At 40.4% G+C, this 15,974-nt stretch overlaps 1 protein-coding gene across 7 annotated transcripts in view; it reads left to right on the top strand.

The window, feature by feature from the left end:
• Positions 1 to 15,974, top strand: part of nktr (natural killer cell triggering receptor) — a 243,430-nt gene that overhangs the window by 94,253 nt on the left and 133,203 nt on the right. For 6 of the 7 annotated variants that reach the window (XM_073055021.1, XM_073055020.1, XM_073055018.1 and 3 more), the window contains one exon: positions 654 to 734. The exons of the other annotated variant lie outside the window; for it this stretch is intronic. In XM_073055021.1, the coding sequence (XP_072911122.1) occupies positions 654 to 734 (81 nt within the window). The remainder of the gene's footprint in view (positions 1 to 653; positions 735 to 15,974) is intronic. 7 annotated transcript variants of the gene reach the window in all.

Genomic DNA, 15,974 nt, shown 5'->3' with positions numbered 1-15,974 from the left:
TTCTGATATAATCATATTTCCATTTCTGTCTCGTTTAGCCTTTCATCTTGGCTGCATAATTTCACTTTTGTTTATAGGCTTTCCAGCTACATTTAAGACTTTTTTTCACTTATATATAAAGGTATTTTTCTTTTATTATGTTGCATCTTATTTTTTAGTTGTGCTTAAATATTCATTGTATTATTGTGCTTAAATATTCATTGTATTATTGTGCTTCCTTCTAGATTTAGTTCTTTCATTTAATGTCCCTTAGCTCAGTAGCACAGTCTGCTTTAATACAGAACTGTCATTATTCTGCAGCGTCTGTTTAGTGGGCTGGAGGGGCGCTATTCGAAACAGATGAGTGTGCATATATAAATTTAAATCCTCTTGCACTCTCTTGCAGAGTTGAATCCTTGCCCTCCTTCCTTTGAGTAGTTCATTCACGTGCTGTCAGGCATGAGCATAAGGATGTTCTGCCTTTGCTTGCATCAGAATTGGTGCAGCAAAAAGCCGGGGGTGAGGAAGGTGGAGTGTGGGGAGAGGGAAAGAGAGAATACATGATTGTCGGACTTCAGGAGGAAGCCTCTTTCTATAGCAAAGCAGCTTCGAGTTTCAGCTGGGATCAATACAGCAATCTTGCCAACAGCATGCTCCTCTTTGTTCTAATCTAGGTGTGCACAGAGTGTATGCTGTGATGGGGGTAAAGAACCGCCCGCAGTGTTACTTCGATGTGGAAATAAACAGGGCTCCAGGTAAGATATTTCCCACTTTCTTCCCAGCAAGCATTTTTATGTTGATAAATTTTGCCATTTTTATAGGTTGTTTATTAAAGTGATCATTGCAGTGCTTCCTGCTGTGATTCAGCTGTGTTTTAAACAGCTTCAAAAATAGGAAACATTGGTCGAGCGAGTACAAACTGAAAACTGCATGTATGCTGCCTGGGGGTGGTCTCAAGCTCCTTAGCCTCAAGGATGAGTGAATAGGTGAAACTCTGTTTAGCTTCTATTAAATGATTCACATTAACGTTGACAGCAATGATTTAAATACTCTTATTCTTTTTTACACTTACTGTGTGGACCCTTAACATTACTAAGCTAGTATGGAGCTAGATCCTAGTTTTAACATGTGACAACTCAAGAGTTCAAGTTCAGGTTTAATTGTTATACAGCCATACGCATGAATACACCAAACAAAACAGAATCTGTTTGGGCGAAGGTGCAAAACAGTACTAACAGTCAGGCACACTACAGGGCACATGTCACATTTAATTACAATAACAGAAAAAATATAGCCCACGTTCTTGAAGTGTATGGCTTGTAGATTGATGGTACATGGGATGTTGTTCTGGAGCCAAGTTTCTGCAAGAATAAGTACACAGCAGTTCCTCATTATGCACTAGTGTAGCTGCAGACAAATGCAACCCAACTCATCTTCCTTTGGCTATTGCATCTCACACAAATTTGCAACTTAGAGGAAAGGGTCAAATTAGATTAATATTCACACTAGAGGTTCTGCAGGTGCTGGAGGTCCAAAGTAACTCACAAAATACCGGAGGAACTCAGCATCTATAGGGAGGAATAAAGAGACAAAGTTTCAGAGTGGGACCTGTCATTAGTCTGACATTACTAACCTTTTACATTTTTAAAGTACAGCTATTTTAGTTTAAGTTAGTTTGGGTGAGTCAGAAGATGTCAAGGTCAATATAAGCAGGCAGGAGCAGAATAATGGATGTGATGTGATGCATAGTTTGAAGTGTGGGTATTTTAATGCTAGGAGTATTATGGGTAAAGGTGATTAAATTGGAGCATGGATCAGTACATTAATCTGTGATGTGGTCATTACAGAGACTTGGTTGAGAAAGGGACAGGGTTAGATGCTTAATGTCCCAGGGTTTTGATCTTTTAGAAAAGATAGAGGGGTAAAAGAGTTGGGGGAGATGCACTTGGAGGGAACTTAATGGAATCCACTAAGTCTATATGGGTACAACTCAAAAATGGAAAGGGTGCAATCAATTTAAGGTTGTACCCCCAATAGCCACCAGGACATTGAAGAACCAATATGCTGGCAGATTAAGAAAAGGTGTAAAAATAATAGGGTTGTTATCATGGGGGCTTCAGTTTTCTTAATATAGACTGGGACCTTCTGGTTGCAAGAGGTTTAGATTGAGCAGATTTGTTGGGTGCACCCAGGAAGGTTTCTTAAGTCAATATGTCAATAGTCCAACAAGAGGTGGTCCTGTAGTGGACCTGGTGTTGGGCAATGAGCCTGGCCAGGTGACTGACCTTTCAGTGGGTGAGCAGTTGGGAACACTGACCAAAACTCCTTTATTTTTAAAATAGCGATAGATAAGGATAAGTATAGACCTTGTGGAAGAGTATTAAATTGGAGCAGGGCAAATTACAGATTGCATTAGGCTGGAACTAGCTAAAGTTAATTGGGAGTAGCTGTTTATGGACATGCGCAGGGTGTTTGAAGACCAACTGCACAAAGTACAGGACAGATATGTTCCAGTCAGAAGGAAAAAACAGAGATGAGAAGGTAAGTGGACCTTGAATGTCGTGAGAGGTGATGAATTTAGTCCAAAAATGGAAAAGTGTATAAAACTTGGGAAGCTAGAATCAAACAGAACCCTTGAGGATTATAAACAAACCAGAAAAGAATTGAAGGAGAGAATTGGGTAAGCCAGGAGGGGCCAGGAAATGTCCTTGGCGAGTAGGATTAAAGAGAATTCCAAGGTATTCTATACATGTATCAAGAGCAAGGGGTTAATTGGAAGAGGATAGGATAGGACCACTTAAGGGTAAAGAAGGGAACACTTGCTTGGATGCAGAGGGTATGGGTGAGGTCTTTAATGAGTACTTTACATCAGTATTTACCAAGGAGAAGGATGGTGGAGGATAGGGAGATCAGTGCCGAGCATATTAATATGCTAAAGCATTTCAAGGTAAAGGAGGAGGTAGAGTTGGGTCTCTTAAAGAGCATTAAGGTGGATAAGTCCCCGGGCATTGATGGGATAAACCCCAGGTTATTGAGAGAGGCAAGAGAGGAGATTGCTGGGGCCTTGGCCTCATCACAAGGTGGATGGGATTCATGGTAAATTGTCTGTTTTTATTTAGAATTGGCTTGCCCATAGAAACAGAGGGCAGTGGTTGAAGGGACTTACTCTAGTGGGAGGTCTGGTGTTCTGCAGGAATCTGTGCTGGGATCTCTACTGTTTGTGATGTTTATAAATGACCTGGGTGAAAATGTAAATGGTGGGATAGTAAGTTTGATGATATTGTGGGAAGTCTGATGGCTGACAAGCAATACAACATGATAATGGACCAATTGCAGATATGGGTGGGGAATTGACAAATTGAGTTTAACCCATCTAAATGTGAAGTGTTGCATCTCGTAGGTGAAATGTAAAGAGATAGTATGCTGTTAAAGGCAAGACCCTTAACAGTGTTGATGAGCAGAGGGATCTTAGGGGAGTTCGGATCAAGTTCATAGCTTCCTGAAAGTGGCTACACAGGTTGATAGGATGGGCAGGAAGGTATATGGCATGCTTGCCTTTCTTAGTTGAGGCATTGAGTTCAAAAGTCAGAAAATTATGTTGCAGCTTTATAAAACTCAGGCTGCATCAGGAGTATTGCATACAGTTCTGGTCACCCCATTTATAGGGAGGATGTTGAGGCTTTGGAGAAAAGGATAACCAGTTTATTGCCTGGATGAGGGCATGGGCTATAACAAGAGGTTGGACAAACTTTGGTTGGTTTCTCCAGATCAGCGGAGGCTGAGGGTTGGTCTGATAGAGGTTTATAAGATTATGAGAAGCTTTATATTAATTCTTACTGGCAAATTAAGGTTTTTCATTGATTCTATTTTGTTTGTATTTATTCTGAATGCTCGCAAGAGTATGAATCTCAGTGTAGTATTAAGTGTTGATGAGCAGAGGGATCTTGGAGTTCCAAGTTCATAGCTCCCTGAAAGTGACTTCATAGGTTGGTGATATGTACTTGGTTAATAAATTAATAAATTAACTGAGCTACTTCAATTTTAAGATAAATAATGAAACTCACCAATCTACTTGATTATAAGACGTAGGAGCAGAATTAGGCCATTCAGCCATTAGGCCTATTGAATCTGCTCCACCATTCCATCATGGCTGATTTCAAATCCCACTCAACCCCATACACCTGCCTTCTCGCCATATCATTTGATACCCTGACTAATCAGGAAACTATCAACTTCCACTTTAAATATACCCATGGACTTGGCCTCCACCACAGATTCACCACTCTCTGGCTAAAAAAGATTCCTCCTTACCTCTGTTCTAAAAGGTCACACCTCAGTTTTGAGGCTGTGCCCTCTAGTTCTGGATACCCCCACCATAGGAAACATCCTTTCCACGTCCACCTTATCTAGTTCTTTCAATATTCAGAAGGTTTCAGTGAGATCCCTCCTCCCACATTCATCTGAATTCCAGTGAGTACAGGCCAAAAGCTACCAAATGCTCCAACACTTTCCCACCCACTGAGGTTAGGCTAGCTGGCTTATTTCCTATCTTGTGCCTTCCTCTCTTAAAGTGTGGAGTGACATTTTCAATTCTTCAGTCCTCCTGGACCATGCTGGAATCAAGTAATTCTTGAAAGATCATGACCGATGCGTTCATTATCTCTTTAGCAACCTCTCTCAGGACTCTGGGATGTTGTCCATCTGATCCAGGTGACTTATTCACTTTAAGACCTTTGAGTTTGCCTTGCATATTTCCCTTTGTAATAGCAATGGTGCTCACTCCTGCTCCCTGACACTCACAGACCTCTGGCACACTGCTAAAGTGTTCATCTGTCATTTCTTTGTCCTCCATTACTACCTCATTAGCATAATTTTCCAGTGGTCCAATATCAACTCTCACCTCCCTTTTACTCTTTATATAACTGGAAAAAACTTCTAGTATCCATTGGCTAGCTTGCCCCCATATTTCATCTTTTCCCTTGTAGCTTTTTTAGTTGCCTTTTGTTGGGATTTTAAACACATCCCAATCATCCAACTTCCCACTCACTTTTTCTACTTTGTATGTCCTTTCCTTGGCTTTAAAGCAGTCCTTAACATCCCTTGTCAGCCATCGTCTCCTACCCTTGCCATTTGAGAACAATTTCTTCAGTGGAGCACATCTATCCTGCGCACCTTGTGAACTATTCCCAGAAACTTCAACCACCCTCCACCTCTGCTCTGCTGTCATCCTCGCCAGTATCCTCCTCCAATCCACCTGGGCATGCTTCTGTTTCATGCCTCTGTAATTCTTTCTTCCATTGCAATACTGATTCATTCCCTTTATTCCATTGTGAATACTGATTCATCCCCTTTATTCCATTGCAAATACTGATTCATTCCCTTTATTCCATTGCAATACTGATTCATTCCCTTTATTCCATTGTGAATACTGATTCATTCTCTTTATTCCATTGCAATACTGATTCATTCGCTTTATTCCATTGCGCTACTGATTCATTTGCTTTATTCCATTGCGAATACTGATTCATTCCCTTTATTCCATTGCAATACTGATTCATTCTCTTTATTCCATTGCAATACTGATTCATTCCCTTTATTCCATTGTGAATACTGATTCATTCCCTTTATTCCATTGCAATACTGATTCATTCTCTTTATTCCATTGCAATACTGATTCATTCCCTTTATTCCGTTGTGAATACTGATTCATTCCCTTTATTCCGTTGTGAATACTGATTCATTCCCTTTATTCCATTGCAATACTGATTCATTCCCTTTCTTCCATTGCGAATACTGATTCATTCCCTTTCTTCCATTGCAATATTGATTCATTCCCTTTACTCCATTGCAATACTGATTATTTCCCTTTCTTCCATTGCAAATACATGCCAGGTTTTGCACTCTTTTGCCACTTGCTTACTCAACACCCTTTCAACAAAGGTAGAAATATAGCTCATTCTTCCTAAGCGAACTTAAATAGGCTTGGGGCAAGGCAAACCTGTCTCACTGACACATCCCTGTTTTCCAATGAGAGTCATTTTGCAGTCAGCAGAAATTCTCCCCTCACTGCTTGTCTTGCTGCACCACATCCCAAGCCATGTTACTGAGGCTAGGCTATGGAATTGTACAGCCCTTCACATTTGTGCCAGTCTTCAGAGTTAATCAGTTATCCAGTTAGTCTCTTGTTCCCATTGATGTTTTTCTTCTTGCATGCATTATATTCAGTCAAGAGCTTAAGTTTCAAATGATTTGCTGAATTGTATTCATTGGCTTTATCCTGATGATTAGTTTGTTGATATGAAAGAAGAAATTGTTCAATAGTTCTCTACGAGTTGCTCTCTTAATGTAACAAAACAATAGGCTTGCAGCTCTTTTTAAAATGTTCAGTGAGGAAGAAGAAATATGGATTTATTTAAACTTAGTGGGCCTCGATGAAATCCTTTATATGGCTCACTAGGGCAACATCCCTGAATTACTGCAGGCAAGGCTGTCACTGGGCCAACTCCTAGCAAACACTACACTTTAAACCTCAAGGGGGGGCTATTTAGTTCTCAGCCTTTGAACAAGAACCACACCCTAGATTCTTCTTTCAACGACCTATAACTTGCACATTCTTCTGCTGCCTCTTCCTGTTAATCGGTTGAATGACCATAAGACATAGGAACAGAATTAGACCACTTGGCCCATTGAGTCTGCTCTGCCGCCATTCCATCATGGCTGATTTATTATCCCTCCAACCCCATTCTCCTGCCTTCTTCCTGTAACCTTTGATGTTGATTCGAATCAAGAACCTATCAGCCACCGCTTTAAAGACACCCAATGACTTGGCTTTCACAGCCATCTGTGGCAATGAATTCCATAGATTCGCCACCCTCTCTGGCTAAAGAAATTCCTCCTCATCGCTGTTCTAAAGAAATGTCCTTCTATTCTGAGGTTGTGCCTTCTGGCCCTAGGGTCCCCCACTATAGGAAACATCCTCTCCACATCCACTTTATCTAGGCCTTAAAATATGTAAGAGGTTTCAATGAAGTTTCCCCCTCCCCCTTCTAAACTCAGATGAGTATAGTTAAACGCTCCCCATATGAACACTTTCATTCCTAGGATTATTCTAATGATCTTCCTCTGGACCCTCTCCGATGCTTACTTTCTTAGATAAGGGGCCCAAAACTGTCCACAATAGTCTCAAGTGCAGTCTGACCAATGTTTTATAAAGCCTGAGCATTATACCCTTGAATGGTTATGGTAGAGATGTGGTCAAGATTGAGTAGTTTTAGGGTAATAAAATTTATAAATTTTATAAAAGCGCTTTAAACTTTACCACAGATTTCTGAGCACCAGATCAGTGGCATTCAGGTCTGTTGACCAAGCCATCGACCCTGTGATTTCAGTCTGTGGGGCTAACGTGAGAGTATCCTTCAGGAGGGAAAACCCACAGGAAGCATCTGTTCCAGATGAGGTACCTGGCTGAGTACTAAAGATTTGTGCTGATCAACTGGCTGGAATGTTCGCCAATATCTTTAGCCTCTTGCTTCAGCAGTATGAAGTTCCCACCAGTGACAAGCAGGCTTCAGTTATACCGGTAATTAAGAAGAACTTGGTAACCTACCTCAATGACTACTGTAAAGTAGCACCTGCATCCCCGTGAAGAATTACTTTGAGAGCATTCAGTACTATCATCCCCTCAAAATTAATCAATATGCTTCAAGTCCTAGGCTTCAATACCTCCTTGTGCAGCTGGAGCTTTGATTTCCTTACTTGCAGATCTCAGTCTTGCTGAGTGGTGCCTGAACAACAACCTGTCATTCAATTCCTCAGTGTTATCATTTCAGAGAATCTGTTCTGGGTCCTGCAAGTAGGTGCTATAATGAAAAAAACACAGTTGCACCTCTATTTTCTTAGAAGTTTAAGTTTAGCATGTCATCTAAAATTTTGGCAAACTTCTATAGATGTGTGATGGGGAGTATATTGGCTGGTTTTATCAAGGCCTGATATGGAAATACCAGTGCCCTTGTACGGAAACGTCTACAAAAAATTGTGGATATGGACAAGTTCTTCATGGGCAAGACCATTCCCACTATTGAGCACATCTACATGGAGCATGGTTACAGGAAAGCTGCATCATCAAGGACCCACGCCATCCAGGCCATGCTCTCTTCTCGCTGCCACCATCAGGAAGCTTCAGGGCCCAGACCACCAGATACGGGGACAGTTATTACCCCTTAATCATTAGGCTGTTGAACCAGAGGGGATAACTTCATCACTGAAATGTTCCCAGTGAACTGGATTTGCTTTCAAGGTCTCTTCACCTCAAGTTCTCTACTTATTATTATTCTTTATTATTTCTTTTTTTCCTCTTTTTGTATTTACACAGTTTGTCTTTTCCACATTGGTTGTTGTCTGTCCTGTTGGGTGTGGTCTTTCACTGATAGTATTGTTTCTTGTATTTACTGTGAATGCCCACAAGAAAATGAATCCCAGGGTTGTATCTGGTGACATATATGTACTTTGATAATAAATTTACTTTGAACTTTGAATATATATTACATGAAATAAGAGGCTTTAGTACTTTTGGTTGTAACTCTTAATTTATCTTGCCTTTTTTTTACTCAGTCGTCTTCCTCAGTATTTCCATGTCATGTATGGAATTACATAATTCAGAGTTCCAAAGAATTAAGTCAACTTTAATCACCTCTATGATCCCTTTGAAAAGATACTTTGACTACTGAGTAAGGGTAAAAATTAAGAAATTAATTTGAGACTGAAATAGTTGATCAATATCATTAGCGGTATTCCAGGCATTAAATCCTGGAGATCTGAAATTGTGTGCATGTTTGGCTCCCTCATGCTGCCAGATTCAATAATTACTTCCCACCGTTTTTCTAACCAACACTTGGTGTTTGGAAAAGAAATGGGAAGTTGTTTTTTCTGTTATTTCCTCATAAGGAAACACTTTGAAATTTGTAATAGTTTAACAGATATCTTTTATCTGTTGGCATGGGCTGTGAATCAAAAACAAATCAAGGTAGATTGATTGGAGGCTTGGAGAAAAGCTGTCAGTGTTGGGGGAGATTCAATGGACTGTGTGGGTTTTTTCAGTCTCTGTAAACTGTAATGTTGTAAATTGAGTTTAGGTGAGGAAGAGCAATTTACTTTAAATGAAAGTCATTACAGCAATTGGGATTGTACAAGGTTTATAAATTAGAACCGGTTACACATGTACAATATGACATAGGAGCAGAATTAAGCCCATTGAGTGTGCTATGAGTCATTGAGTCATTCAATCATGGCTGGTCTATTTTTAAACCCCACCCCCTTGGCTTCCTTCAATAAACCCTTAACCACCTTACCAATCAAGAACCTGTCAATCTCTGCCTTAGTATGCCAATGACTTGGCTACAGAGCACTCTGGCAGTGAACTCCACAGATTCACGACCCAATGGCTGAAGTAATCTATGTAAATATGGGCCCAAGGACATCAAATGCTTGTACGTTCTGTCATTCCTGTGATCATTCTAGTAAAGCTTCTTCTCTGGACCCTTTGCAGGGTTAACATATCTTTCTTTGGGTACAGAATACAATTGCTCATAATATTCTAAGTGCAGTCTGACCATTACCTTTATAAAGCTTCAGCAGTACATACTTGTTATTATATTATAGTCCTCTTGACCCAAATGCTAAAATTGCGTTTTCCACCTTTACTCAGCCCACAAGTTAACCTTTAAAGAATGCTGAACTAAGAACCCCAAGTCCATGCACCTCTGAACTTCTGAATGTTCTCCCCATACATTAAAAAAATAATCCTACCAAAAGTGCAAAACCTGAAACTTCTGTATGTTGTATTTTACCTGCCATTTCTTGGTCCACTCTCCCAGCCTGTTCATATCCTTCTGCAGACTCCCTGCCACTACCTATTCTTCCACTTTTCTTGGAATGTTGATTGGTGTGGACCAGTTGGGCTGATCGACCTGATGAGGATTTCCTTCATTCATTTCAGATTGTGTTATGTTTTGTCTTTAGCTGTAGTAAAATTATTTTGAAGGCCTTAGTCCTCCTATTGATGTTTATAATTTTTGTGTTCCTGATTCTTGTAATGAAGTGAAACCAAAGTACAAGTTAGTTTTGAGAGATTTTAATTTACAACAATGATGAGATTTATCGGGGAAGATTGAACTGAAGCTAAAAGTGAAGTTGACTGTGATGTGGAGAAGCTCATAGGCTTTGTCACCACCATCTCCATTCATTGTCTTTAAGATGACATGACTCCAAAGTCTGGTCTGGCTAGACCATTTGCCATAGCATCTCGCATAAGCAGAGTGAAATGAACAGAATAATAATGTGATTGGGCAACTTACAACCTAGCATGCTTACTCATAAATTACTCTGTATAGATTTTGTAATGAATTCTTGATTATGTCCAATGACTAGATGTCATGGTGGTTTAGGGGTTAGCATAACACTGTACAGCATTGAAACCTGCATTCAATTCCTGCTGCTCTCTAAGTAATTTGTACATTTTCCCTATGACCATGTAGGTTTCCTCTCACAACCCAAAGACATATGGGTTAGGTTTAGTTCATTGTGGGCATGCTATGTTGGTGCCGCAGATTTGATGATTCTTGGGGGCTGCCCCATCAGACTATTTTGGTCATTGGCGCAGATGATGCATTTCATTGTATGTTTCAATGTACATGCGACAAAAAAGCTAATCTTTTTCTTTAAATTTTGTAAGGTGTTGGGGGAAGTTGGGTGGAGTTGCTAGTGTAATTATTTCAATGGCTATGGGGGTCTAAAATTTGGTAAATTGATTTATTATTGTAACATATACAGAGGTAAGGTGAAAAACAATTTCACATACCATCCATACAGATCATTTTATCATATCAGTACATCAAGGTACTACCGGGGAAAAACAGTAACAGAATGTAGAATGTTGTCATATGAGAATACTCACTATATTAACTAAGAGGGCATAATGTCCAATATCAACTAATAGTTATAAAAAATTGGTTTGTTTCTTTATAAATTAACACAAGGTGGTGTTTGGAAAAAGCATAGCTATTCTCTTGACAAGTATCTATCAGCCAGCATTTGCCGACATGTTTTCCTACTTAGCTATGCCTATTACATTTTATCAAGAATAATGGTTGCAAAGTGCTCTAGAGATGTTTCTAGGCTGTCAAAGTCTGTAAAAAGAATTTTACTTTAATTTTTTAATGCAACTTGTCTAAATCCTCATTCTCTGAGGATGACTAGAAAACCATGATCTGATTGTGGTTTGTAGAAATCCATAAAATAAATCCTTTGTTAAGCAGCTGTGGATTGAAATTATCCTTTGAGATATAGGGACTCTTACCTTAGACAGTTCAAAAGTTCAAAGTATGTATACAATACACTATTCAACCTTGACTGCTTGCTTCTTAATTGTTTACCATAATATTTTATAGAAAGTGTTATTAATAAAGTATTTGTTTATATTTCTTGCTTTGAGAACTGGCAAAGTTGTCACTCATCTTCAGCATGTCCTATTATGTTGTGTGGTGCAACACGCTTGCTGAATGGGACAGATTTAATATAGATAATAGCATCTCAAAACTGGTCAGTGAGGTACACAGGCACCTAAACAACAGCAACAACATACACCAGTGCAATTCATAACCTTGTGACATGGCATATCGCTTGCTTCACCATTGTTACTAATCATCAGCTGTGGTTCAGTGAGGGGTGTGGTTCAGTCAACTTCAGCTCTGCATTTAACATGATTGTCTCTCAGACTGGTAGATAAACTGTCTCAACACCCCTTTCTGTAACTGGATCTTGGACCTTTTGATGGAAAGACCCCAATCAGTCCAAGTTGGCAGCAGCATCTCAACCTTCATGAAGTCGAGCACTGGTGCCCCCCAGGCCTGTATACTCAGTCTGCTGCTGTTCACACTGCTGATTCATGACAGCACTGCCAGATCCAGCTCAAAGCACATCATCAAGTTTGCTGATGATACAACAGTGGCTGGCCTCATCAGCAACCATGATGAGTTGGCATACAGAGAGAAAGGAGAGAGGCTTGTCAAATAGTGACAGAATAACTTGCTTCTCAACATGGACAAGACAAAAGAGATTATTGTGGACTTCGGAGAAGGCACAGGTTGACCATTCTCCATTGCGCATCAATGGCTCTGATGTGGAGAGAGCGAAGAGCACAAAGTTTCTAGGTGCACACATAACTAGAGGACAATCTGACCTGGACCCAAAACACCACCTCATTAGTCAGCGTCTGCAGTTTCTGAGGAGATAGAGGCGTGCAAGGCTCCCTGCCCTTATTCTAACAATTTTCTTCAGGAGCACCATCGAAAGTGCCCTGTCTGCCTGCATCATTGTGTGATACGGAAGCTACAAGACCCTACAGAGAATAGTGTAAAAAAAAAGGCCAAGAGGATCACCGAATCTCTCCCCTATTTGCAACATTTACTGGTAGAGTTATAGACGAAGGGCCCAAAGCATTGTTGAGGATCCCTACCACCATCCCACAATCTTTTTAACCCTCTACCATCAGGACTAAGGCTGCCAGGCTGGGTAACAGCTTCTTCCAGGCGGTGAGATTAATGAACTTCAACTTGAGTACAGAAGGATATGTTGTGCACAGCACCAAGCATATCTATATGTGAGCTAACAGTCTACTGAATAGTATCCAGTCAACAGAAGGTAGCAATCTCACAGTTAATTGATCACATCAAAGTTCTGCAGCCCTACCACCTCTATTGTGAACGGTGGACAATTGAACAGCTAAGGGGACGAGGAGACTCTAAGACCATCCTATCTTCAATGCAACAAAACCCAGCATATGAGCACTGAAGGCATATGAGAAGTGAAGATTTGCAGCTATATTAAGCTAGATCTGCTGAGGAGATTAGAAATTTCAGCTTACTAAGAAGGTCTCTAATTTTCAGACAGTTTTATTCACAAAATTCAGACAATGTTTGGAAGCACTGGATATAGCAAAAGGTGTGGGACCAAACGTCATCCTGTCTGTAGAACTTAAGATCAGCTGCGCCTGTAGCCCATCTGCATTAGTATAATTACAACATTGATTTGTGGGAAATTGCCTTGGGGTTTTCTTCTTCCAGATTCAGCTCAAGTCCAATTGAGTTAATCATGGTTTATATCAGACCTGAAATGTTGGCAATTTTTCTTCTTACTGATGTTACTTTACTTGGCTTTACCAGCATTTCTTTTTCTATATTGTGCTCATTTCCACCTGTTGGTCTCCTGCAGTCCTCAAAATTGTGACGCACAGTTTTGTCAATGGTCACTAATAATCTGCTCATCAGTGCCCAGTCTGTGGGTTTGACAGGATGGCTTGGCTTCAGGTCTCATCCTGGCCATGGTTTAAACACGAGCTGACTTTGGGAAATAAGATGAGAGTGAGTGCCCTCAACGTAAACCATAAGATATAGGAGCAGAGTTAAGCTATTTGGTCTATCAAGTCTGCTTTGTCATTTCATCATGGCTGATCCAATTTTCCTCTAAGTCCCAATCTCCTGCCTTCTCCCCATATAACCATATAACAATTACAGCACGGAAACAAGCCATCTCGGCCCTTCTAGTCCGTGCCAAACGTTTACTCTCACCTAGTCCCACCAACCTGCACTCAGCCCATAACCCTCCATTCCTTTCCTGTCCATATACCTATCCAATTTTACTTTAAATGACAATACCAAACCTGCCTCTACCACTTCCACTGGAAGCTTGATCCACACAGCTACCACTCTCTGAGTAAAGAAATTCCCCCTCGTGTTACCGCTAAACTTTTGCCCCCTAACTCTCAACTCATGTCCTCTTGTTTGAATCTCCCCTACTCTCAATGGAAAAAGCCTATCCACGTCAACTCTATCTATCCCCCTCTTAATTTTAAATACCTCTATCAAGTCCCCCCTCAACTTTCTACGCTCCAAAGAATAAAGACCTAACTTGTTCAACCTTTCTCTGTAACTTAGGTGCTAAAACCCAGGTAACATTCTAGTAAATCTCCTCTGTACTCTCTCTATTTTGTTGACATCTTTCCTATAATTCGGCCTTACCAATGCCTTGTTCAATTTTAACATTACATCCCAATTCCTATACTCAATGTTCTGATTTATAAAGGCCAGCATACCAAAAGCTTTCTTCACCACCCTATCCACATGAGATTCCACTTTCGGGGAACTATGCACCATTATTCCTAGATCACTCTGTACTACTGCATTATTCAATGCCCTACCATTTACCATGTATGTCCTATTTTGATTAGTATTACCAAAATGTAGCACCTCACACTTATCAGCATTAAACTCTATCTGCCACCTTTCAACCCACTCTTCTAACTGGCCTAAATCTCTCTGCAAGCTTTGAAAACCTACTTCCTTATCCACAATGTCACCTATCTTAGTATCATCTGCATACTTACTAATCCAATTTACCACCCCATCGTCCAGATCAATAACGTATATGACAAAGTACATCCCTTAGTAACTTGACCAGTCCAGAATCTATCAATCTCTGCCTTAAACATACACAAAGACTTGGCCTCCACAGCTGCCTGTGGCAAAGAATTCCACAGATTCACCACTATCTTGCTAAAGAAATTCCTCCTCATCTCTGTTCTAAAAGGACACCCCTCTATTCTGAGGCTGTGTCCTCTAGTCATAGACTCCTCCACTATAGGAAACATCCTCTCCACATTCATACTATCAAGACCTTTCGATATTGGCTAGGTTTCGATGAGTTCACTCCTGATTGTTCTGAATTCCAGTGAATACAGGCCCAGAGACATCAAATGCTCTTCATCTGATAAGCCATTCAATCCTGGGATATCCTTTGAATATTCTTCATGAATATCCTTTGAACCCTCTTCAGTTTCAGCACATCATTTCTAAGGTAAAGGGCCCAAAACTGCTCAATACAATAGTGAAGCCTCACCAATGCTTTATAAAGTATCAACATTGTCATGCTTTTATATTCTAGTTCTCTTGAAATGTATGTTAACATCTCATTTACCTTCCTCACCACAGACCTGCAAATTAACTTTTAGGAAATCCAACACAAGTCCCTTTACCCCTCAGTTTTTTGTATTTTCTCTCAATTAAAAAAAAAGTCAACCCTTTCATTTCTTCTAGCAAAGTGCTTGACCATACACTTCCCAACACTGTATTCCATCTGCCATTTCTTTGCCCATTCTCCTAATCTAAGTCCTTCTGTAGCCTTTATTTTCTCAGAACTACCTGCACCTCCACCTATCTTCATATCGTCAGCAAACTTTGCAACAAAGCCATCAATTCCATCATCCAAATCACTGACATATAACAGAAAAGGAATCAGTCCCAACACAGACCCCTGTGGAACACCACTAGTCACCGGCAGGCAACCCAAAATGGCTCCCTTTGTTCCCACTCTTTTGCCTCCTGCCAGTCAGCTACTGCTCTATCCATACTAGAAGCTTTCCTGTAATACCATGAGCTCATAGCTTGTTAAGCAGCCTCGTGTGTGGCACCTTGTCAAAGGCCTTTTAAAAACACTGGGGTCCAATCATTGGACTCTGCCATGGTTCGAGAAGACAGGAAAATTGCAAAAGTCACTCCATTCTTTAAGAAAGGAGGGCAGCAGCAGAAAGGAAATTATAGGAAGTTAGCCTGATCTCAGTAGTTGGGAAGATGTTGGAGTCAATTGTTAAGATGAGGTTATGGAGTACTTGATGACACAGGACAAGATAGGACAAAGTCAGCATGGTTTCCTTAAAGGAAAATCTTGCCTGACGAACCTGTTGGAATTTGAGTAGATTACAAGAAGGATGGATAAGGGGATGCAGTGGATGATGTATATTTGGATTTTCAGAAGGCCTTTGACAAAGTGTCGCACATGAGGCTGCTTACCAAGTTAAGAACCATGGTATTACAGGAAAGTGTACTGGCATAGTTGGAGTATTGGCTGATTGGTAGGAGGCAATGAGTGGGAATAAAAGCAAACGT

This window comes from Hemitrygon akajei, chromosome 8 (assembly GCF_048418815.1).
Source record: "Hemitrygon akajei chromosome 8, sHemAka1.3, whole genome shotgun sequence".
NCBI classification, from domain to species: domain Eukaryota; kingdom Metazoa; phylum Chordata; class Chondrichthyes; order Myliobatiformes; family Dasyatidae; genus Hemitrygon; species Hemitrygon akajei.
Note: the sequence above shows the minus strand (reverse complement) of the source record. Positions and strands in the feature narration are given on the sequence as shown.